Genomic DNA, 25,400 nt, shown 5'->3' on the forward strand with positions numbered 1-25,400 from the left:
ATTCATTTTATAAATATTTAGTAGTATATATAATAATCTACTATTTAATTTCAATCCTCTTCAATTGCCCTTTAATTAAAAATGATTTTTTTCTGACAGCTATCAAAGAGCCATTTTATTTTAACTGTGTACTTATGAATTAATAATTTTATATAATTTACATGTTTGTGACATCCAGTTTTTGTTTTTTATGCATTGAAATTTTGTAAACTGATTCTGGAAGAAAATTGCAATTTTTAATTCAGTTGGTGGTTATTTTACTTATAATAAACTGTTTGCTTAAAATCCTTCATAAAAGGAGGTTACTAATTTTTTTTTGTCTTTAGTCATTTGATTTGACTGGTTTGATGCAGCACTCCAAGATTCCCTATTTAGTACCAGTCGTTTCATTTCGGTATACCCACTTCATCCTAGATCCCTAACAATTTGTTTTACATATTCCAAGCGTTGTCTGCCTGCACAATTTTTTCCATCTACCTATCCCTCCAATACCAAAGCGACTATTCCAGGATGCCTTAAGATCTGACCTATAAGTCTGTCTCTTCTTTTAGCTATATATTTCCAAATGCATCTTTCTTCATCAATTTGCCGCAACAACTCTTCATTTGTCACTTTATTCACCCTCCTGATTTTTAACATTCTCCAATAACACCACATTTCAAAAGCTTCAAATCTTTTCTTCTCAGGTACTCTGGTCTTCCAAGTTTCACTTCCATATAAAGCTATGCTACAAACATATACTTTCAAAAATGCTTTCCAGATGTTTAAATTAATTTTTGATGTATGTAAATTATATTTCTGCCTGAAAGCTTATTTTGCCTGTGCTATTCGGCATTTTACATCGCTCTTGCTTTGTCCATCTTTAGTAGTTCTACTTTCCAAATAACAAAATTCTTCTATCTCCATAGTCTTTTCTTGTCTATATTTCTCGTTTTATATTCAGTGGTCTATCAAATTTATTTCTACTACATTTCATTACTTTCATTTTGCTCTTGTTTATTTTCATGCAGTAGTTCTTGGAAAGAACTTCATCCATGACATTCATTGTTTCTTCTAAATCTTTTTTACTCTTGGCTAGAATTACTGTAGCATCAGCAAATCATAGCATCTTTATTTTTTCACCTTGCACTGTTACTCCAAATCTAAATTGTTTTTTAACATCATTAACTGCTAGTTCTATGGAAATATTAAAAAAATAACAGGGATAGGGAACTTCTTTTGTTGGACTCCCGTTTTTTATTACTGCTTCTTTCTTATGCTCTTTGATTATTACTGTTGCAGTTTGGTTCTTCTAAATTAGAGCAATTGCTCTTCTATCTCTATATTTGAACCCTAAACTTTTAAAATGCTGAACATTTTATTCCAGCCTATGTTATCAAATGCTTTTTCTAAGACTACAATGCCATATATGTTAGTTTGGTTTACTTTAAATCTTCCTTCTACTATTAATCTGAGCACTAAAATTTACAATAACACTCTTTTTGAAGTCTGACGGAACTTCCCCTTTTACATAAATATTACACATCAGTTTGTTTAATCAATCTATTGCTTCCTCATCTGCACTGTGCAGTAATTCTGCAGGTATCCCGTCTAACCCAGGAGCTTTTCTCCCATTCAAATCCTTTACTGCTCTATTAAATTCAGATCTCAGTATTGTATCTCCCTTTTCATCTTTTTCGACTTCCTCTTCTTTCTCTATAACACCAGTTTCTAATTCATTTCCTCCATATAATTCTTCAATAAAATCCACCCACCTATCAATCTTTTCTTTTGCATTATAAATCAATCAGTTTACCATCTTTATTTAACTCATTATTAGATTTTAACTTAAGTATCACAAAATTCTCCTTAACTTTCCTGTATGCACCGTCTACTTTACCAATGATCATTTCTCTTTCCACTTCTGAAAACTTTTCTTTAATCCACTTTTCTTTTGCTAATTTTTGCTTCCTGTTTATAGTATTTCTTAATTGTTGATAATTCCTTTTACCATCTTCATCACTAACATTCTTATACTTTCTATGTTCATCTATCAAATGCAATATATCCTCTGATATTCAAGGTTTTCTGCCAATTCTCTTTGTTCTGCCTAAGTTCACTTCTGCTGATTTAAGAATTTCCTTTTCAACATTCTCCCATTTGTCTTCTACATTTTCTACCTTATTTTTTTTCTTCTCTGACCTCTTGCAATGTCCTCCTCAAAAATCTTCTTTTCCTCCTCTTCATCAAGCTTCTCTAAATTCCACTGATTCATTTGACAACTTTTTTTCCATTTTTAAACCCCAATCTATATTTCATTACCACTAAGTTATGGTCGCTATCAATGTCTGCTCCTGGAAATGCTTTGCAGTCGATGACTTGATTTCTAAATGTTTGCTTAACCATGGTATAATTTATCTGATGCCTTGCATTATTGCTCGGCTTTTTCCATTTGTATATCTTCTATTATAAACCATTTTTATAACTTGAAATATTTACAATTGCTTTCACCTGAGTCAATGGAGTTATGAATATTTTATGCATAAAATTTTATTTAATTTGTTTTCAAAAGTGTGTATTTGTAAATGAGATGTTAAGTATTTCAATTGAAATTTTTTCTGATTTTTTTTTCATTTAAAAAATCTTAAATGAATCTAATTTAGGGGAGATGATTATGAATAATGTGAGTTAACTGTTAGCAAACAAAATTTAGTGGAGTCCTCCAATTTTCTTTTAGTTAAACTTATTTGCCTTAATTAAATTTTTATTCTCAGAAAAATGAAATAAAATTAAATTAAGATTAGTTATATTTAGGAGACTTATAAAATAATCATTCCCATGTTTATTGTAATGAAATTCATTTTATATATTTTTATTTTTAAACTAGTTTGCCTACATTTTGAGGCAAGTTAAAAATGGTTTTATTTTTATTAAATATGGTAATTAACAATTATTTTAGCCTATTACATTCTGGTATAACATTATATAGCAGCTGCTTTTTTAAGCATTATAAGAAATTATCCGTCTCCATATGAGTATAATACATTTCTTTAATATTTACTAGCAATTTAATTTTAAATGCATGCAGGCTGTTGTAATGAACAATAGACTTAAAATTATACCATGAATTATCTTGTTTTATTCAAAGTTATAAAAGTTTATCTCATTTCTAGGCTGTACAGCAAACGAGGTTACATGACGATCTGAACTTTGGTATTACTTTATTTATAGACATTACAATTATAGTTGTCATATTCATAACAGTAGTATTTATGTTTACAAGCTTAATGATTAATTTTCAATTTATTGTTAATTAATTAATACATTATATTGTTACTTATTTGGCTGTAATTTATTATAATGTCATAAAAAGTTGCTGAACCAGAGAAAATTTCCTTAAGAAGTAATTTACGTTTATCCAATATGAAAGTAAGTATTAGAAGGTAGTAATACATTAGTTTTACTACCATTCAAGCATGATGAAAAAATTTGTTAATAATAATAATTATTATTATTATTAGTAGTAGTAGTAGTAGTATTTTATTTTTTTTATTACTACTGTTTCACTGGGTGATAAAATTATACAGAAAATGTGAAAGGTGCCATATAATTAAGATGTTATTCGTTGTTAAGTAATAAAAATATGACAATTATTTTAATAACTTTTGAAAATGTATTAATATTTATTTTTACAAGAAATGTTTTAGTCTAATATCTTCTATGTGTCATGTATCACCAACAGATGTCTATAGAATATATAAAAATAATGGGCTGACTAGACATTTTCTTTTTCTACGTGTCAAAATTAACAAAAAATGTCCTTTGAAAAATGTCAACTTCCCCTTTAACAACAATTTCCCCCTTGTTTAATAAATAAAAGTTACAGTGTAAACACATTCACAAATTTCAAAATGGCAGCCATGTCAATTTTTCATTCCTTTATATCTCAATAATACTCACTTTTATCTCATTTTTTTTTTGAAAAAAAATTAAGCATTTTATTGTGAACAAAATGACACCTTAGTTTTGAAAATCGGTGGACAAATAAATGATTTATGATGAAATGTATGACATAATTTTCTGCCAGATTTTATCTCATCTTCTGTTAAATCAGGTATTTGATGTATTATACTATTAACTGATTTACTATTAATTATTTTTAATCATTAACAATATAATAAATAAATTTATTTATTTGTTGATTATTATTATTTTATAATAAGTAATGTAAATGTTTATGCTACCTTTGTACCATACAAAGTAGGCTAGAGAAAGATAGCAGGAACATGTTAATCAACTAAACCACTACTATATTAATACCTGTGATTCGTATAATTAAAATTTCACTTGAAAAGTTGAGTGTGACTTACATTTCAGTAAATGCAACATATTGATTTGCTAGACTCTATATTCTCATCATATAAGAAGAGAATGAGAAACCAAAGTTACTCCTTGCTTTTTCTAGTATGCATGTGATATAATTATTACTTGTACTTGAGAATAAATATGGAATTTTTATGAATGATTTATATTTTTTGTCAGCCTACAAGTTACACTGAAGTTAGACTATCAGATATATTAATTTTATTTTGTAGAAAATAATATAATATATGATTAGATTTTAATTAATACTTTTATTTATTTACATTTAATCAATTATAAAGTGTTTTTTTTATCAACATAAAATTGTTAAAGATCAGTAGTACCAAATCTGTCTCTTAAAATGATATAGTTACTGACTTATTTACTGCATATCTAATTGTATTATATGCTAATGATGTTTTTCTTTATATCTGTAACATAAATAATGTTTATCAGATTACTAACACAGCATATGTTAGCAAATGTATTTGGAGGAGTGTAGAGTAACACATTCTTAGTGTAATAAATGTATATTTGTTTTGATTTTGCTACTATGAACTTTAATTTTTTATATCTGTTGTCTATAATTTTAAAATAAATTATGTAGCAGTTAATCAGGAGTTATTCACCATTAAACTTGAATTTACTTCTTGAATTACTAACCCTTACTTAATTTCAACTACCGTTTATGTTAAAATTTTAAATTATGAAATTTTGTAGTAGGTTTCTTTTATGAATATTTTGCATAACTTAATTTCAGTCTTTTAAAATGATTAAAAAATATAATGTATTTTATCCACATTAATAATATAATGAAATAAATTATAACCAAATAACGGAGATATTATTTGGAATAAATAAATAAACTGCATTCAAATTATATTTACTATCTTTCAAGAAACATATGGTAATTATACAAGTTAAATGTTGAGTCATCATGAATGGCTTTCTTTTAACATAAATTAAATGCTATGATTAATTATTTTATCTAGTCAATTTGTCATTAGAGAGATAAAATGTCATCATTAACCATGAATATAAGATTTAAATTAATTATTTTTCTTAAACTTGTTTTCTGTTATATCCAAGACATATTTCAACATAATTTCTTATTATCTTCCAACTGTTCTTTCTAGTTGAGTTCTGTAAAGCAATTTTTTTTTTATTTACTCACACATATTTATTAGGTCTTTCAGTTCACATAACACGTACTCAAGTGTACATATATTTATTTATTCATACATAATATAAGCTTATTTAGGACATTCTTGGTATAAGCTTCACACAGTATTTGACAGGCTGATATGCAACAATACATCCAACTAATTGAAGAAAGAAGGCAATGTTAAACCACTTCACTCCTCATCCACTTCCATAAGAAGCCTGGCATCAGATGATTATTATGCTTAGAAATATTTATTAATTATGTTTAAAAAAAGTAGAACTTCCCAATAAAGGTTTAAAAACCAAAAAGAATTATACTTTTCCACTAACTGCAGGATAATCGTTCCTCATTTAATTAGTATAAAAGAATGACACAACAGGATAACACTTCAAATTTGGTACATGTTAAACAATCATTTTCAAAATACTTGAATTCTTTTCTATTGAAAGATTTTTAGGAGCTAGTTAGTAACATGTACCTTAGTGACATTTGTAATAACTTCACTGACCTGCTGAACTTCAGTAAACACTATTTTTAAAGTATTGTGCAAGTAAATGTGAACAATGACTCCAGTATCAATAAACACTTAAGAAGTAAACATAGTACCAGTTAACACTAAAATTAATTAGCTTTTAAAGTTAATTACCTTCAGCAGAAAAATTACAGCATGATAAAAGTAATTCATTAAATTTGTAAATTCAAAAAGAATAAATGAAAAAGTATTTTATTTGATAATACAAGTGCAGTTTTAATTTATTTTGAAACTGCAATTTGAGAATTAATAAATGAAGAAAACTTCTTAGGAGTGGAATTTTATGCTTATTTACATGTTTATGTAACATTTCATTTGTTAATTATCACAGAGTTTTCATCAAAAATTAATTAATTTCTAGAGTTTTTTATGGATCATGTTAAAATAAATATCCAGTGACACTGGTGAACCAAAGCTCTATATACTAATGCATGTATTACTGAGATTTTCATGTATGTGTAGAGGAATTATAAATTGTGTCAGTTCTGGTAGGGGTAGAAAAGATTAACAGTATGTAATTGAAAAAGATTTGTAAGGTATATGAATTGTATTTATTGTACAGATACATCTTTTTTTGTGGTTTTAAAATGTGTAAATTTTATGCTTTTTATTGTTGGGAGTTCAAAACCTTTTTGTTATGATGATGTTTCCATCTCAGTGTTATTGTATTTCACTGTGCTCTATTTCTATTAAAAAATTAATGAAGATTAATTCTGCTTTTATTTGTAATGCTTAAACATGCCCATTGTATCTTAGATTAAATTTTGTCGCTTTTTTATCCATTATAATGTTTACTATGTACACCACAATTCCACTTGTAAACTTGTAACTTAAGTTATCTGTCTCTATTTTATTTATAAAAGTATCCTATAAATATATATATATATATATATATATATATATATTTATAGATATATTTAATATAAGTCAAAAATATGTTAAAAAATAAATACATAGTAAGCATTTATAAATAAAAGTATATTATATTTTTACTTCCTTCTACAAAGTAAAGGAAGTATTGTGATCATAAAAAATTTCAGTTTTCAGATTTCAACGGAAATATCCATTTTGACCATCCTTGAATCCATTTTGATTCAAGGATGTTGAATCCACATTAATTCATTATGTTTCAGTGTGACATCTGTTTGTATGTACATATGTATCCACATAACTCTAAAGCAATTGCCGTAGGATGTTGAAATTTAAATTTAGGACTGTTGTAACATTTAGTTGTGTACCTCCCCTTTTGATTGCAATTGACTGGACCAAAAGTCTCCAAAAAAGCCCAAAATCCAGAAATTTGGATTTTGGACTTTTTCTTAACTGCAGTAACAAGCCCTCATTAAGAGCTTTTCAATAATATACCGTAAGTGGTACATATTATCATTGGTTCCAGAGTTATAGCCAAATAAAATTTTAATTAATGTAATATTTGGATCTTACAAGGGTAAGGCACATCGGTTCGAATCCGACTTCTTTTTTTTAACTTTTTTATTTATTTTAAATATATTGATTTATTAATAATTATTTATTAAGCTCTAATTATAAACATCTTTTACAATAAAAAATAATTCAATAAAAACAATAAAAAAAATTGTGAAAAAATATCACAAGTTATTATGAAATAAAATTTTACGTACATTTCATTTTAAAAAAATGTGTATATGTAATTTAATAAGCATACAAGGAAGTCATGTAGTGTCCACATCAGATTTTTTTATTCATGAAAAGTAAATCCTGAAACTGGTATGTTTTTTACCAAGTTCAGTTTATCTTGCCCATCTTTATCCAGATGTCGTAACAGTTTCTTTGTTTTCTCTCTTTCTTGTGATAAAGAGGTTTTAAGAAATAATTTTATATTCACATAATTTTTTTGAAAATTTACACTTACAAATGTTTATATTCATGATGCATTTTAAAAATTGATAACTTTTTAAAACTACTACAGCATTCTTCAAATTGTCTACTTCAGTTGAAGATAAAAAAATTTCAGAATTTTTCTTTTATAAAAAGAATAATTTTTAATGAAAATCAATTTATCAAGATAAAATTTAATTATATTTTAAAAATTATAAAATTATTAATTTATGAAAATCTCTTTCTTTCAAAGGCCTTTCAGATTAATTATTTTTTCCTCAGTTCCCAGTAACACTGTTCCCATATTATTAAAATTACCGTTTCTTAAAAAGATTGGGAAACCCCTCTTATGTATATAATTAACAAGATAATCTATTTATGTGTATGTTATGTTTATTTGTCAAACTTGTGTACTTATAAATTTCATAATGTTCAAGTGTGTTGATATCTTGATTTTTATGTGCTGTGTGTAACATTTGCATGACATTTTTAACTCCTTTCCTTGCATATATACCCTGTGTGAGATAATTTGCAAATTTTGATTCTGTTGTTGTGTATAGTGCCTCTATGCATTTCATACATTTGTAGGTGGATAAGTGCCCACTTTTTCAATATAATATTTAGTAGAATTATTATAATTTGACTATAGATTAATGTGTTACTGGGTTACTACATTTTATTAATCTTCCTTATAATCTTGTGCACTTTGTTTGTTGTTTTGAAATGTAAAATCATGTGTAGTTACTATGTTTGCTGGACAATTTTTTTTACAAGAAGATGATATGAATGAAATAAAACTTGAAAAAATATTTAGATCCTTGTTAGGAAACAAACATTTTTACCTTAAGAGAAAGCTAGAAATAAATGTTTTAATATAAAATTTAATACAAATTATTATGAATGATTTTATAATAACCAGCACTATAGCAAATTAAAAAAATATATATTAATAATAATAATAATGATCATTAAAAAAAAAAAAATAGAAAATTCAGATCATAATAGTGTACAAAGCTATAGTATTATATAATTGTCAAAACATTTGTCATTAGTATACAATTTGAAGTATAATTAATTGGATATGCAGCAAAAATTATAACAGAAAAAACCTAAAACTGCTAACATGTAATCTTTAGGCTAATAAACTCCTGATACTATATCCCATATCCATGTAGGAATTTATAATTCAATAAACAGATTATTAAATCAATTATAATGTTATCAAACAGAATAAGTATATAAAATATTGAACAATAAAACCACATTGATCAATTAAACACAAAGAAACAATCTACAGAACATAATGGTGGTAATAATATGTATTAAATAATATTATTATTGTATAATGATATTACAAAAAAATTGCTATATTTTATTTTAAATAAAATTCCAACAAAGTTTAAATTTTTTTTTAAGTTTTAACAAATTCATTATCAAATGTAATGAATAAAACACTTTTTACAAACTAGTTCTTAAATTGAATTATTAAATGTTTTTATTAGTAGAAGAGTAATTAGGTTGGTTGAATGTTTTAAAAAAATATTTAATTATATTTTTTAAAACTTAGTAAATTTTTACTGATGGCATTAGTGTTGAAAAATTAATTTTAATTATATATCTTTTTAAATAAGTTTGTATTTTTTAATCATAAGGTAGATATCCAAAAATACAGCTAAAATTTACATTTACATAAATTCAATTTACAGCTATATGTGTAATCCAGTCTGCTGGCACAGAGTTACCATAGTTAGATACTACATTTAGGTGTAGAAGAGATCAACCCACAAAGTACATGTGTGTGGTTAACTTTCAAAAACAAAAACAATGTTCATAGCAGACATGGCTCATTGAGAATAAAACTCAGACTAATTGTATATACTGCTCACAGCTTCCTCAACGTAAAATATTAAAAATAATAGTATATAAACAAACAGTAAGAGAAAACAATTCATAAATTTTAAAAACCCAGGTACAAAGCAGCCTTCAAAATAAAAAAAAAGATAACTATTATACACAAAAGTCATAACTACAAACTCAGTGCCTTTGATATATCAACACTGAATTACTTCCATTGCACTATGTACTTCTACATTGGAAAAACAGGACATTGCTTTAAATAAAGCGTACTGAATACTTAAAACACTGCTTAGAACACAGTCAATGTATGGCAACCATTTTTAGATCGATCACAAATCCATCACTGTTACCAGCAAACAAACAGATAGAAAAATAACAGCATCAATCACTGAGGATACTCATAAGACAACTGAAAATACTTTTAAAGAAAGTTTAAATATTTTTTTTTAAATTTGGTTCGATTTGTTATAGAAGTTTACAGTTTTAAACATTATACTAAATAAATTACATTTGTTATTAAAAGATTCTTAATTTTTATGCAGAAAAAATGATTACCAAAACTATACATATTCTCCAAAGATTTTAAGCCAAGAGGAAAAGTTAGAGAAATGTACCCTTATTTTACATTAAAAGTAATACTCTTGAACTATGTTTTAATGTAATACAAAATTATTTTTTAATCTTTTACATTATGACAATAATTATCTTAGGTTTTTATTAATTTTTTTTATTCCAGGTACTACAGCTAGCAGTAATATGGACAACATACATTGTATGTAGTGAATCTGCAAATATTTTAGCTTTTCCAACTTTTCCTGGATATAGTCATTTTATTATAATAGAACCATTATTAAAAGCTTTGGCAAGTAGAGGTCACAATGTTACAGTCGTTAGTTATTTTCCTCAGAAGATACCAGTTAAAAATTACCATGATATAGATGTCTCTCACACATTACCTCTCGTAACTAACAACATAACTGTGGATTACTGTTTAAAAAATATGAGAAGTCCAACTGATTTTATGCAATTTGTTTACAATATCGGGTATAAAACATGTATAGCAGTGTTTAAGGAAAAACAAGTACAAGATATGATAAATTCAACTTCTGAATTTGATTTAGTTATAACTGAACTTTTTGGATCTGACTGTTTTACTGCTTTTGCATACAAATACAAATTGCCTTTAATATCAATAGTCACTACTATTGGTGTTCCATGGGCATATCAACGAATTGCAAATCCTGATAATCCTTCATATATAACAAATTATTTTCTTCCTGTTAAAGAAAAGATGACTTTATATGATAGATTCATTAATACAGTCATTATGCTTTTAGCAAACATAGGATATTATTTTATGAGTGACATTCCATCATACGAGTTGACAAAGATGTATTTTGGTGAATCCTTACCTCCACTTTATGATATATATAAAAATACATCAATAATTCTGACAAACAGTCATTATTCTTTTCGACAGATCCAACCTTTTCTTCCAAATCTTATTGAAATTGGAGGAATACATTTAAAGGACCCGAAACCACTTCCGAAGGTAAGTAATTTTAGAGAAAATTATTTATTTACCCATAAATTGAAACTTAATTTAGTAGCAATATGTTTTTTCTTTATTTGTGACCTATAAGATGTAGTAGTCATTAGTACCAAACCAACTAACCTAATATTTAATTAATTAATCTATTGGTTAGCTGATTTTAACATTATATTTAGATTAAATTATATTTTACCAACAGTGCCATGTATGTAAAACTTTCTGTTCCTCTTGAGGAAATATGATAAAGAGAAAGACAAGATTTGGACCTTTGTCTACTGAATGATGGGTCATACATATTTATGTCTTCATCTTCCGGTACACTGTCAAACATCGACCTCTCTGTTTGCTCATCGAGTTTAATCTCTTGTTTTAATTGGTCTGTTTGTGATGACTTTTGTGGCAGTGATCACAAGCCACTTATTATATCCTCTGGTGTCGACCGCGAGCTGGAAAAAAGTCCACAGAGATGGATTGTTGAAAGGCGGATTGGAACGGTTATCATAAATCCTTACCATCACAGTATGACGACAGCATAGACATCCTTGATCAACTTTCCTCTTTTACGTTACTTGAGAATGGTAATAGATATATTCCACAAACATCCGGCAAACCTAAACGTCCTTTCGTTCCTTGGTGGAATGATGATTGCAAAAACGCCATTAGGAATCGATGGTGGGCACTACGCAAATTTAACCACCGACCAACAACTAAACTTCTAAATTTATACCGTAGAGCTAGAGCGGTATGTCGTCGAGTATTCTTGGATGCTAAGAGGAAGTCTTGGACGAAATACGTTAACAGTATGTCACGGACTACTCCTACATCTACTGTGTGGAAAAATATCCGTACAATCTGTGGGTCACCAAAACAATCCATTCTCGGACCCATTCATGAAGGAGAACTCTTTACATCACCTACTACAGTGGCAAATATTTTGGCAGATTATTTACGTATAGTGACCCATATCTCATCATACAATAATGAATTTCAGAGATACCAATTGCAGATGGAAGCACTATCATTAAACATTGGTGATTCGGTCGGTGAATTTAACACCCCATTTTCATTCAACAAGTTGTCACACGCACTTAAGAACTCACGTGACACCTCGCATGGACCTGACAATATTCGTCTCAGTATGCTATCACACCTTCCTAATTCGGCACTATAACACCTCTTATGTATTTATAATAGACTATTCTCCTCACAAGTGTTCCCTTCGATCTGGTCAGAATCCATTATCATACCAATACTTAAGCCTGGTAAAGACAAAGCAAATCCCTCAAGCTACCACCCTATCTCTTAACAAGCGTTTTATGTAAATTGATGGAAAGAATAGTAAACCGCAGGCTCACATGGTAGCTAGAAAGCCATGGCCTTCTATGTCTAGAATAGCGCGGTTTCTGCCAAGGACATTCTTCCATTGACCATTTAGTGTCTCTGAAAACAGCCATCCAAAATGCTTTCCTATTCCGCCAACGCCTCATCGCTGATTTCTTTGATATCAATAAGGCTTACGACATGGCCTGGCGACGTGGTATTCTTAACACCCTTAAAGAATGGGGAGTCAAAGGCTGTATGCTTGCATTTATCAAGGGTTTCCTAAATGATCGATCTTTCCATGTTTGCATTGAAGATTCCTTATTGGGTAGCGTCACTTTGGAGAAGAGAGTCCCTCAAGGAAGTGTATTAAGTACCACCTTGTTCACTGTAGCCATCAACAGTATTACTCTTTTTTTTTCTTTTTCCTGTTTAGCCTCCGGTAACTACCGTTTAGATAATTCTTCAGAGGATGATATGTAATGAGTGTAAATGAAGTGTAAGTCTTGTACATTCTCAGTTCGACCATTCCTGAGATGTGTGGTTAATTGAAACCCAACCACCAAAGAACACCGGTATCCACGATCTAGTATTCAAATCCGTGTAAAAATAACTGGCTTTACTAGGACTTGAACGCTGGAACTCTCGACTTCCAAATCAGCTGATTTGGGAAGACGCGTTCGCCACTAGATCAACCCGGTGGGTGTCAACAGTATTACTGCATGTGTGCAACCATTTGTTTCATGTTCATTGTTTGTTGATGACTTTGCTATCTATATCACATCCCGTTCAGTATTCACAGCAGAAAGACTGTTGCAGAACACAATATCTCGTCTTGAAGATTGGTCAAGGTTACCGGCTTCACCTTTTCATCTGAAAAAAACAAAATGTGTAGTTTTTTCTTGATTGCGGGAAAAGACTTTTTTATACCACAAATTTTTCTGAATGAAGAGAAAATTGCTATCTCTCATTAAGGCATTAAGTTTTTAGGTTTGTTTTTTCACAACCATCTTATGTGGGTCAATCACAACAAACAATTAAAAACGAAATGTTCCGAACTGCTAGATATGCTGCAAGTTCTTAGAAACACTAGCTGGGGAGCTGACAGGTCTTGTATGTTGCGATTCTATTATTTCTTAGTTCGTTCCTGCTCAGATTATGTTTGTAACACCTAATCATCAGCACGTAATAACGCACTGAAGATGTTAGATGCTGTACACCATGCTTTTCTCCGTCTTGCTACAGGTGCTTTTAGATCAAGCCCTGTCACTAGTATACTGTGAACCATCTCTTTGGGATAGATGTGACCAACTTCTAGCATCTTACTTTGCCCGTGTTAAAGGGCAACTGAATCATCCGGCTTTTACCACAGTTGTTGTAAATCCTAGTTTACAGAGATACGAAGACCACCCACGTGATACTGCGTCTATGGGTGTACGTACTCGGCAGTTACTTCAGGTTTTAAACGTGGACATACCTTCTATTTTTCCAACGTATCACTGTTCATATCCTCCGTGGAGAATCAACCTTATAAATTTTATTTTTGATCTTACCACACACAAGCAACTCCACCTATCGTTTTCCAGCAAATTTTTCACCATATACTCTCCAAAATAAACCTGGTTGCAATAGTATACACAGATGGCTCAAAACAGAATGATACTGTTGGAAACGCATTTATTCTTAATAGCAGAATCTTCATGTTTGGTCTGCCTAATATTACAGGTGTATTTACTGCTGAATTGTACGCTATTAATAAGGCATTGAACATCGTTAACCCAAAATACCGTCATATCCTTATTTGTAGTGACTCGCGTACTCCAAGCTTTACAAGATTTTTACTCTAGACATTCGTTGGTCACTGAAATCTATAATGCAATCACTGAGTTGAATCATCACAACACAGAAGTGACTTTCTGTTGGATTCCTAGCCACATAGTAATTCCAGGTAATGAAAGTGCAGATTCCACTGTTAAAGAGGCTTGTAATCAACCTCCCTTTAATATTCATGTTGCTACTTCGGTCTTTATTAATTATGTAAAACAGTCTCTTCAAGGAAAGTGGCAAGGTGATTGGACAGCCACCATTGAGAACAAACACCAGCACATTAAAGATTCTGTGTTACCTTGGGACTCCATGCAGAAAAATTCGTCGTGAGGAAGTGGTCCTCTGTCAATTGTGAGTAGGCCATACTAGAGTCGCACACGAGTAGCTGATGTCAGCAGGTCATGCACCATTATGCGCACGATGCAATTGCCGCATGAATATGCACCACATTCTTGTGAATTGCATTCATTATGCGGCTTTGCGTAGTAAATTTAAATTGCCCAGAAATATCCGTCAATTTTTGGGCAATGATAACAAAGTTTTAGACCGGATGTTTCTGTTTTTGCATCATGCTGGTCTTGTATCAAAAATTTGATATTGTGGTGTATACTTTTTGTTTTTGATAAAAGTTTTTAGTATGTCTGATTTATTTTTAATTTTTATATTTCTGAGTTTTATATATTTTTTTATATTTTTATTCTGTTATCCAAGAAGGGGCCCTTTACACCCCTTCTCGGAGTTTGTTAGATTCTTTTTACTTTTGGTTTTATTTTAGATTTTATCTGTGATATTAGTTGTAAGTTTTATTTATCTTTTAGACCAGTTTTAGTTTCTTTTATTTTTTTTTTTATAAAAAAAAAATCCGGGCGATGATAATGCATAGGCGTTTTTCACCCTTAAAAAAAAAAAAAAAAAAATAACAGAGTAACAACAGTATTTTATGTAACCTTCTTGCATCCTAGTAACCATTGCACTGTCTTCAGACCAGTATATTAGTTCCACTGATGTTCTTTAATCTGTACTTTAATGAGCAACCTTTTAATGATTTCATATGTCTCTTTATTTGAAATGCATACTAAGGGTCAATGAATAAATGTTTGTTTTTATTATGCAATACAATGCTTTAAAACTAACTTTGGATTCTACAGCTGAATTGATGAACAGTAATCCTCGACTCTTCAGAAATGTAGTCAGTCTGAATCTCTTCTGACAGCATATATTTATTATTGCAAAAAAAAACTAAATCCCCACCCATTGAAAAATGGTTTGCTGACAGCTTCTAATTTATGAACTCTCACATAATTTTTTTTTTTGTATAGATTGCACTGTTGAAGTTTCATTCCCAGTATTTGGGGACCCAAGTGCAATGGGGTTTTCCAAAGATTTAAGCCTAAAATCAATTTATTTAACTCAGATTAGATTAAGTGCGGTTTTGTGGTACTGGAAACTGGAAAATGTTCATAATTTCTAGTAAATGTACTTGTTCAAACTTAAAGTAAAATCTTGAGAGATTCTGGTTTAGATTACGTTTAATGTTCTTATGATAGTCTAGCACAAACATTAATTCTTCATGAGGGGCAGGAATCCATGCAGAAGAAGGTCCAGGTGGATCATTTTGGTTTAGATTTTATAGAGAAACCATTAATTTTTATTTAATCAAAATAGCAGACAGTTATAATTATGTCATAATTAATTATAGTTGTAATTGTGAAGTTTCTGCTTTACCGTAGGGATTGTAAAATATATATTGTTTTGTATATAACTTTAAGCCAGCAAATCAGTGTCCTGAAATATAAAATGTAGTAATGATTTGGAGATCACACTTAATCTTGAACACCAATTTTACTTTAGAAATAATGATATATACTGTTTGTTTAGAAGGATTGATAAAATGGTTTTCTTTTTACTTTTAATGTCAAATTTTCATAAAAATATGTAACTTCTTGGATTGTAAATAAGCACCCTCATAACCTTGATGTCATGTTAGCAGAACCTCAGTTTTAATCTTATACTGCTATAGAGATGATAATTATATAATTAAATGACAGAAAATTCTCACATATTTTCAATACCTGTGCTCTAATTCCACTTATTTTACGTGGTTGCACCAGCTTAAATTGAAGTAAGTGGGCCTTATTTTATTTTAAAATGTTGAACTAGGTTAAATTTATTAATTTCACGTTTAATTTGTAGCATTTTAATAATAGTTTAAATTACGAACATTGAAAGTAATGGGTGTTTTTTTAGAGTGATAGAACTTTGAATTGAAATAAAACACACAAAAAGGTAAGTTTGAAGCCAGTTTTATTTTTATCTGAAAGATAACTTTCTAACATTTAATTTTTTGAAAATAATTTCCAGCATATCTCCACCACGACTAGCTTTGATGAACTGGATTCAATCAGTCCAATTTTGAACCACTAGTAATATTCAAGTAATTTGAAAAATGTGGTGTCTACATAAATTTTTTTATTACAAAATCATATTTTCGTATTTTTTGTTCTGTGTGCCTTGAATAAATAATAATGAACATGACTCCAAGAAAACATTTAAAAATTGTTTTTCTTTCTGATCATATCAGAATGGCACAACAACAAATAGCTTCTGAGTGTGATATTGGACTAAGGAAAGTGAATGCTATTTTAAAACAATTTGAAGAAGTTGGCTCCTTTTCACCACAAAGCAAAAGCAAACGTGGCCATAAAAGAAAAACTACTCTCAACAGGATTGGTTACTAGTGAGAAAAAGTAAACATAATTCCAAAATTATCTACTGTGGACTTAAATCGAGAATTAGCAGCTAATGGAATAGATTTATATATGACAGCTGTTAGACACTGACTTCTTGCAGCTGGACGGAGAGCTCGTTGGCCAGCTAAAAAGCAGCTTTTAACACCAACAGTGTGCAAAAAAAGTCTCTTGTGGGTAAAGCACATGCTACCTGAACCAAAGAAGACTGGAAAAATGTTATGTTTTCTGATAAGTCACATTTTTATATTCAGGGGCAAAGGGTTTCACATGTGAAAAGCATCAGATGGAAATATCTCACCAGATCATGTATAAGTTAGTTAAAAATCCCCAGAAAACTTTTTTGGGGTTGTTTCACATTTGAAGGCCCTTGTTCATTACTTCCAGTAGATGATATGTTAAAAAGTAATAGATATATCAAAATTCTGAAGGAAAGGGTAGTGACACAAATTCAAAACAAATTCCTATATGGCAAAGGAGTGTTTTAACAAGATTTGGTGCTATGCTGTACTGACAAAAAAGTGAGTATGACCATGACATGATGTGAGTATGAGCATGACCATGTCATACTGAAAAAACTACCAACTAAACCTCCACCCCAGGCTTAACCACCCCTCCTGGAAACCGCTAGTGGCATTACTTCAGGAGGGTTAAATGCTCACACACACAATCAGACACCACTAACAATAAAGTAGCACCAAAACACACACACCCCAAGAACAACGCATCATAACACACAAAACAACCACAAGTAAAATGCCTACAAAAAGGCACAACAAAATACGCACACTGGCTCCAAAATGTCCCACATCCACACAACAGCCATCAACACACACGCATCACAATACAACTCATCAAGAAGAACACAACACAGCAACCCAACAGCCACATTAAACACCCACAGCAGACACAGCCAATCACCACACTCTCTCAGTGCACAATTTGCAGACAAGTACACCCAACAAAAAGGACACAAAACAGCACTTACCAATACAGTTCTGATGTTCTCCGAAGCAACGAGCATGCCATCAAGCACCAAATGGAGTGTCCACAGCTTCATCACACCAAGGTGACCTCCATGTGTTTGGGAGACCCACTAGGCACTCAGCCACAGATCAGACAGGCTTGCGGGGCACCCACTGGCATCTCCTTCTTGCATGGGACTCCAGCAAGCATGTAGCTGCATGTAGCTTTCCCATAACTTTTATAGCAAAGTTCTCAATAGCTTTCCAGTCTTCCTCACCCTTCATCAGGATCTGCTGAGTTTCATCCAGGCTAAAAAACATGCATTGGCGGCTCAGTTTGTCTAGCATTTCCCTCTGTTCTTCCTTAAAGCACGGGCAGCAAAAGCAGACGTGTTCTGGAGTCTCTGCCACCTCGCACTAGGGACACATCTGAAGAGTCTAGTCCAAGCCTATAAAGGTAAGTTCTGAAGCTGCCATGGCTCGCCAGGAATTGAGTAAGGCTATATCCCAGCGAGCCATGCGACCTTCCACACCAACTCCTCAAATCTCCTATTATTTGGTGAGTCCATCAGCCCTTAACGCCGCGGTCCCATCTCTCCTGCCACTTTGCCATCAACTCAACATGTGTAAGCTTAATTACATGCTTCCTCTCATCAGGTGATAAATCATTCTGCTCTCTTAACCTCTTTATTCGTATCAGCACCAAATCAATGGGCATACATTCTGCCAGCACTTCCGCTGCCTCTAAGGAAACTGTCTGATAAGCAGAGATCAAATGAAGACAGCACTTCATTTTCACAGCACTTTCACAGCACTTCTGTGAAAGGATTCCAATTTCCCTCTATACTTGCCATACTCAGCTACTCCTGCCCATGACTCGGCTCCATAAAATAGAGCGGAGTGTGCCACTCCAACTAGCAACCTCCTATGTTGCTGAAGTGGGCTGCCCCTGTTCGGAAGGAGGCTGGCAACCAACTGCAGCACCCTTTCTGCCTTTCCACTTGCCTCGATGGTCCGGACTCCAAACCTAAGTTTGGAGTCGATTCATATCCCAAGATACTTAATTGCCGACCACGTGACTATCTTCCTACCTTCCAACTCAAAAATCAGTACAGGCCTTCTTTTTGTAGAGGTAATAAGCACTGCCTCAGTTTTTTCTGGTGCAAGCTCCAACCCAACACCAGCTATCCAGGCACTGATCACTGAGGAGTCATGAATTTTACTGACAGCCTTCCGCCGAGTATTAGCATCAATTACCTTAGCAAGATCGTCAGCATATCCAAATAAGGCTACTCCATGAGGCAGTGTAACCCAAAACATTGCAGTGGATCGGTCCAAGGACTGACCTCTGTGGCACTCCTCTATCTAGACTAGTCAACAAGTCAAGAATGATTCAAAAAATGAATTTTACCACAAAAATTTACCTCATATTTATGAGCAACAATATTTATATGGTTAATGAGGAAGGAATCTAAAAAATGTATGTTACACTAATTGAATCAATGCCAAATCATGTATGAGAAGTGATTAAGAATAAGAGAGGATATATTAATTACTAGATATTCACAAATTTACAGGTATAATTTATTTTTTTCTAAATAAAGTTACTTTTTATTAAATAACATCTATGTTTGGATTAGTTTGCATTTTTAATCTATCATATAATGAATTATGCCATGAAAATATTAACTCACAAGATGGGATAAGTGGGTTCTAATTATACAAATTTTACCCACTTTTACAAGTTTCATCTAACCTTAATTATATACATATATATATAAATTATCTATATTGTATTGCTTTAAAATTAATATTCTTCGACATCTAAAATAAAATGTTTATGGTATATAATAAACCCCTCACTTTTAAATATTGTATACAACACATGTATATTTTAGAAGTATTTTCATTTGCTTCTTCTAAAAAAAACTTTGTTTTACGCATTGCTTTTTGAGACTATACTCCCTCAAAAAAAGTTGCCACAATTACAGTATGGTTGTTTTCATCCAGTTTCAGGCTGAGATTGATTAGTTACATTCTTGGAACAGTGACATAAATTTAACCATCAATAATTAGAGTGCACCAGTAACTAATTTATGTAGCCATTCAAACCTAGTGATAAATAACACCTGATAAGCTGAGTATAAAAAGTAACATCCTTGAAATTTATAGTTGAGATGTAAGGATAAAATGTCATTGGCCAAAGCTATGTTTAATAAACCAGAATCTGTAGATCTACATGCTGAAGTCAAATAATGTTGGGTATGTTTTATTGCATATTATTGCATTTATCTTCGACCAATTCGCTTAAAACTTTGATCTAAAAACAGCTGATCAGTAAGTAATCCATGTGATGGATGATTTATATATATATAATTGTAATTTCTCAATAAAATAGAACACAATGAAATTACTAATTTATAAAATAATCTGGGGTTAGTCTTAGAGATAAAAAATTTAATATATTTTTATTCTTATTTTTAATTCAGCACCTAATACAGTAAATATTTATTTTCAGGATTTACAGGAGGTATTGGATAAATCCTCACAAGGAGTCATACTACTTACCCTTGGGAGTATGTTGCGGTGTTCATCTTTGCCTGATCATATCATAAAAGCTTTTATAAAAACCTTTGAAAAATTACCATATCTGGTTCTTTGGAAAGTTGAGGATGAGCTACCTTCTTTGCCACCAAATGTTATTACTAAAAAATGGCTTCCTGTTAAAGATGTCCTAGGTAATTTTTATGATTTTAAGTTTTATATATAACTTAAAATCTTTTTTATGAAAACAGTTTCTCTACTTTTTTTAGCAGATTTGACTAACTGTCTAGATATATGGAAACCTTTGGAAAATTCTGAGGGGATTTTAAAATCAGTGTGAGTTCATATATCACATTGACCAAACTACACTGTTTTGTTTTAAAGCATCATAATTGTATACTTATGTTGTCAACATTAATTAATATTTATCAACCATACTCACGTTTAAAATATTTACATTTTGAAGCTATTTCAAAATGTCAAAAAAAGTTTTCAAGATACAAAAATGTAGTGTTAGTTTGTGACAGTATGATTCATGTAAACCAGTCTTCATAAAAAATTTTATTCACAAATGTACTATCTTTGATAAAAGAAGAACTCATTCATCCCTAAAAAAAAAAGGACACCTCTATGAAAGTAGTATAAAATTTTCACTTAATACTTATCACAATATGTAAATAATTTGCCCATAAGCATGAACATTATTGTGCTCTTTTGCCATTTTACAACAGTTGTCACCATTTATTTTCTAACAGTTTAAAATATCTTCTGATCAATTTTTTAACTTAAATAATTTTCTAGTATTATTTGACTGATAAGTTTTTAAATATACTAATTGAATAAACTGAATTTTTTGCATCCTTTTTTAATGTGTATACAAGTATGTAGTTAAATATTCAATAATTATTAAAACCTTCAAAATTGTTATTTTACTCTACAGAAATTTAATTTATTTATTATTTTCACATAGTTGTTTCTCTATTATTTCGTATAAATATTATTTTTACTATTAATGCAATCTATAATTAATTTTCATAATTTTTTTTTATGAAAAATTAATTTTATATAAAAATGCTATGATTTTTAGTATGGGTTTCCGTACTGGAGCTTTCCTGTTTTATAATCCTTAAACACCACACCTAATGATCTACATAATCTGCAATTGTAGATCTAATTATTATTCTATATATGTAATGCATAATTACTTTCTGATCTCAAAAAAAAAAAATGTTTCTCCAAACTCTGTAAAACTATTCTAACTGTTTGCTGTACAGTAAAATTATTATTTTGTTCAGAGAGGATGATAAAAAGTAACTAAAAAAATCAAATTATTATTTCTAAATTATTATAAATTAAACTTTTAAATATATATATATTTGATATATATATATATATCAATAATGGAGTTTTTCTAAGTCATTGCTGTTTAAATGTATCTACACTATAATATAATTATTATAATCAATAATGTTATCCCCTATTATTTAGACTAAAGTATTCTCTAACTGCAAACGATCTCTAAAATTCTTATTTATTCCCAAGCATTTGATTTATTATAAACAAGTGAACCAAAACATTTAATTTGTTATTAAGATTTTGCAGAGTATACATTAATAAATATCATTACTTATTTTCAGCCCATCCTAATCTCAAACTATTGATAATGCATGGTGGGATGGCAACTACAATAGAAGCCATTAATGCTGGAGTTCCAGTAGTAGGAATACCAATGTATGCAGACCAACCTGGAAATATAAACAGTCTTGTAAATAAAGGTGCTGCTATTGGCATTGATTATTTTGATATAAATGAAGAAAAATTTTACAATGCTGTCACTAAAGTAATTACAGATCCCAGGTAAATTTTTGTTTTTACATATATTGAATAGTATTTCTTTATTTATGATATTTTTATTTATTTAATATATTTGATTGTTTTAAATTAATATTATAAGTATTAATTATTTATTTAAAACACCAACTATTGTGCAGGTTTACTGAAAATTACTTTCAACAAATAGTTAGTAGATTAGCACTAAATGAGTTTGATGAGGATAGTTTGAAACTCAAAGATTATTAATATAAAAAACAGTGGCATTAATATAAAATGTGTGTGTGTGTGTATGTGTGTGTGTGTGTGTGTGTGTGTGTGTGTGTGTATGTATGTGTGTGTGTGTGTGTGTGTGTGTATACACACTTACATGTATGTGAATTTATTAAAAATATTATATATATCATAAATTCTTTATTTACAGCTACAGCGAAAATGCAAAAAAATTGTCAAAATTATTCAAAGATCGAGAGAATACTCCATTAGAAACTGCCATATATTGGACAGAATATGTTTTAAGACACAAAGGAGCACTACATTTGAAAAGCCCAGCTGTAGATTTGCCATGGTATCAGCTTGCACTGTTAGATGTAATTTTTGTTTTTTTTATTTTAATGTTAACCATTTTTTCCCTTATATACATCATCTTAAGAGCTGTAAGAAATTATTTATTTAGACCAATTATTAAGAAATATAAGAATGAATGATCGTTTGTACATTTTTAAAATAGTTTTTTTATTTTATTATTTAGTACACTGAGCACGTTGAATTAAAAAAAAAACCATAATTTGTTGTAGAAAATTATATATACATAAGAAACACTTTTTTTACAAGATGAGAATTTTACCCAATAATTTCTTTTTTTTTTACTTTTCATTATTCTGTACCTTATTAAGTAAGACCTTTCTTACATAACCATTCATCCAACCGATCATATGGAGCAATCAACCGAATTGTTGAATTGAATTGAAAAAACATTTTCAAGAAAGAAAGTTTCTGTGTCACTTGCATAACCAGAAAAATGTATTCAAGATCACATAACAAATTAATATAACACATAATAAAGAATCACAACACAAACATAGAGAAATTAATTTCTCTATGTTAATGCATTTTCTATGTTTCTATGTAATGCATTTAATACAAACTATTGCATTAAATATTACATCAGATAAATTTGACACATATTTACCATCAAATACAAAGATTCTCATTGAAATAATAAACATGTATATAGTAAGATCTTAGCCACAACATGTATAATTTACACATAAAACATAAAAGCATGATCTAACACACTTGAGAAACATGAAATCTACAAACCAATGAAATAAGATTAAAAAAAAAAGTTGTATTTCCCACAGCTCAAAGAAGCAAATCAGAAATACAAGAGCCTCTGAGACAATTCATGCCTAATTCATGTTTCAACCACTTACTATAACACATGTCTTCCTAACTCTAAGCAGTAATAATAGCTAATACCAAATTGAAAGTAGCCAGCAATTGACATGACCACTATTATGACTGAAACTTTATGATGTAAGTTTTAAAAGCTATATTAGATTAAATAGTTTACAAAAATTGCATTCTAGCAGTGTATAATTATGTTACAATTAATTTTTCATTAGTTCCTTTTTTGTTTTATTCATGGTTAACACTTTCACAGAAATTTCTGGTTCATCAAAATGTTATTCATAAAATATAATTATAATCTATCAAAGCAGATTACACATTGAGGTTGTTGTTTATTGTGTATATATGTGACAGTAAAACCAATATTAATCTCCTCAAGACATTTTAAACTTTCTTAAGATTTTTATATTTTTTTATTTTCAATTTATTGTATTTTAGCAAGGAAAAAATCTTGACTCACAGTAAATTCTGATTCTGAAGTAGAGCTTGATTGTAGTTTTTAATTGACAATGATTTGTCTGTTGTTGCTCTATTAAGCCATTTATTCATGTTGATTTACATTTTATGTCAACTAGACTGATTCAAACAAAACCATTAATTCAAACAAAGTACGTAAAGAAGTATATATATAAGAAAAGAATTCCCTTTTGAGATACCTATGCCAATATTAGCATTTCAATTTTATTAAATGAAAATGTAACACAATAACAATACTTTCAAATCACAGAGTATGTAAAACACCAGGAGGGAGCAATTGTCTCCATCTGTCTGTAAGATAGCCATGAGCGACTCACTTAACTGCTGAAGGATAGTACATGTGTGATACAGTGCATCCATGGGACAGACAAGTCACTACATTTGCGCTTTAGCATGTAAGAACCTGTCGGCATTGTGTGTTCATTCTTGCTAGTCAAACAACTGACATTATTATTGTTGCTTTGCACAGATAATTTCCTCAAATTAAGGAAAAAGGAAATACAAGATAAAATACCTTTGTATTATATAAATCAAAAAACATTTGAGAACCAATGATCCACTGTATTAATGATAATAAATAAATACTAATAATAATAAATATCTCTTTCATTAATAATTTTGTTTTGTAATACAAAATCTTTCTTTGTATTTTTTATATTATAATAGTTTTTTGTATTGTTGTGTTTGCTTGCTTACCACCTTTGAGAATCCCTGTTTTAGAGTATAATTTGTGTCTTGTTAATTTCTATACTTTCGTGCATAAATGTAGCTTTTTTTATTGCATCCCCAGTCATGAGTAAAAAATTATACTTTCAATCGTGACTGAGGGTGCGGGATCCTGCGAAAGTACTTTCGTGTAAAATTAATCTAAGGTAAGTCTTATCTCAATATTCTGAACTAGGTGGTTTATTTAATAAAATGTATATATAATTTAACAATACAGAGGCATATTACGAATATTAAAAATATTAAT

General features: G+C 29.9%; 1 protein-coding gene across 5 annotated transcripts in view; it reads left to right on the forward strand.

Annotated features, from left to right (window-relative positions):
• Positions 1–25,102, forward strand: part of LOC142322350 (UDP-glycosyltransferase UGT5-like) — a 55,304-nt gene extending 30,202 nt beyond the window's left edge. For 3 of the 5 annotated variants that reach the window (XM_075361331.1, XM_075361327.1, XM_075361329.1), the window contains exons 2-5: positions 10,489–11,304; positions 20,682–20,901; positions 22,345–22,564; positions 22,962–25,102. In XM_075361331.1, the coding sequence (XP_075217446.1) occupies positions 10,753–11,304; positions 20,682–20,901; positions 22,345–22,564; positions 22,962–23,244 (1,275 nt within the window). In that variant the 5' untranslated portion in view covers positions 10,489–10,752 and the 3' untranslated portion in view covers positions 23,245–25,102. Of the gene's footprint in view, positions 1–3,210; positions 3,409–4,027; positions 4,094–10,488; positions 11,305–20,681; positions 20,902–22,344; positions 22,565–22,961 lie in introns of those variants that run through there. The other 2 variants (XM_075361328.1, XM_075361326.1) reach the window with 2 other exon arrangements.
• The last annotated feature ends 298 nt before the right edge of the window (positions 25,103–25,400 follow it).

The sequence above is a fragment of the Lycorma delicatula genome, chromosome 3, assembly GCF_047948215.1.
Source record: "Lycorma delicatula isolate Av1 chromosome 3, ASM4794821v1, whole genome shotgun sequence".
In the NCBI taxonomy this organism is placed as follows: Eukaryota; Metazoa; Arthropoda; class Insecta; order Hemiptera; family Fulgoridae; genus Lycorma; species Lycorma delicatula.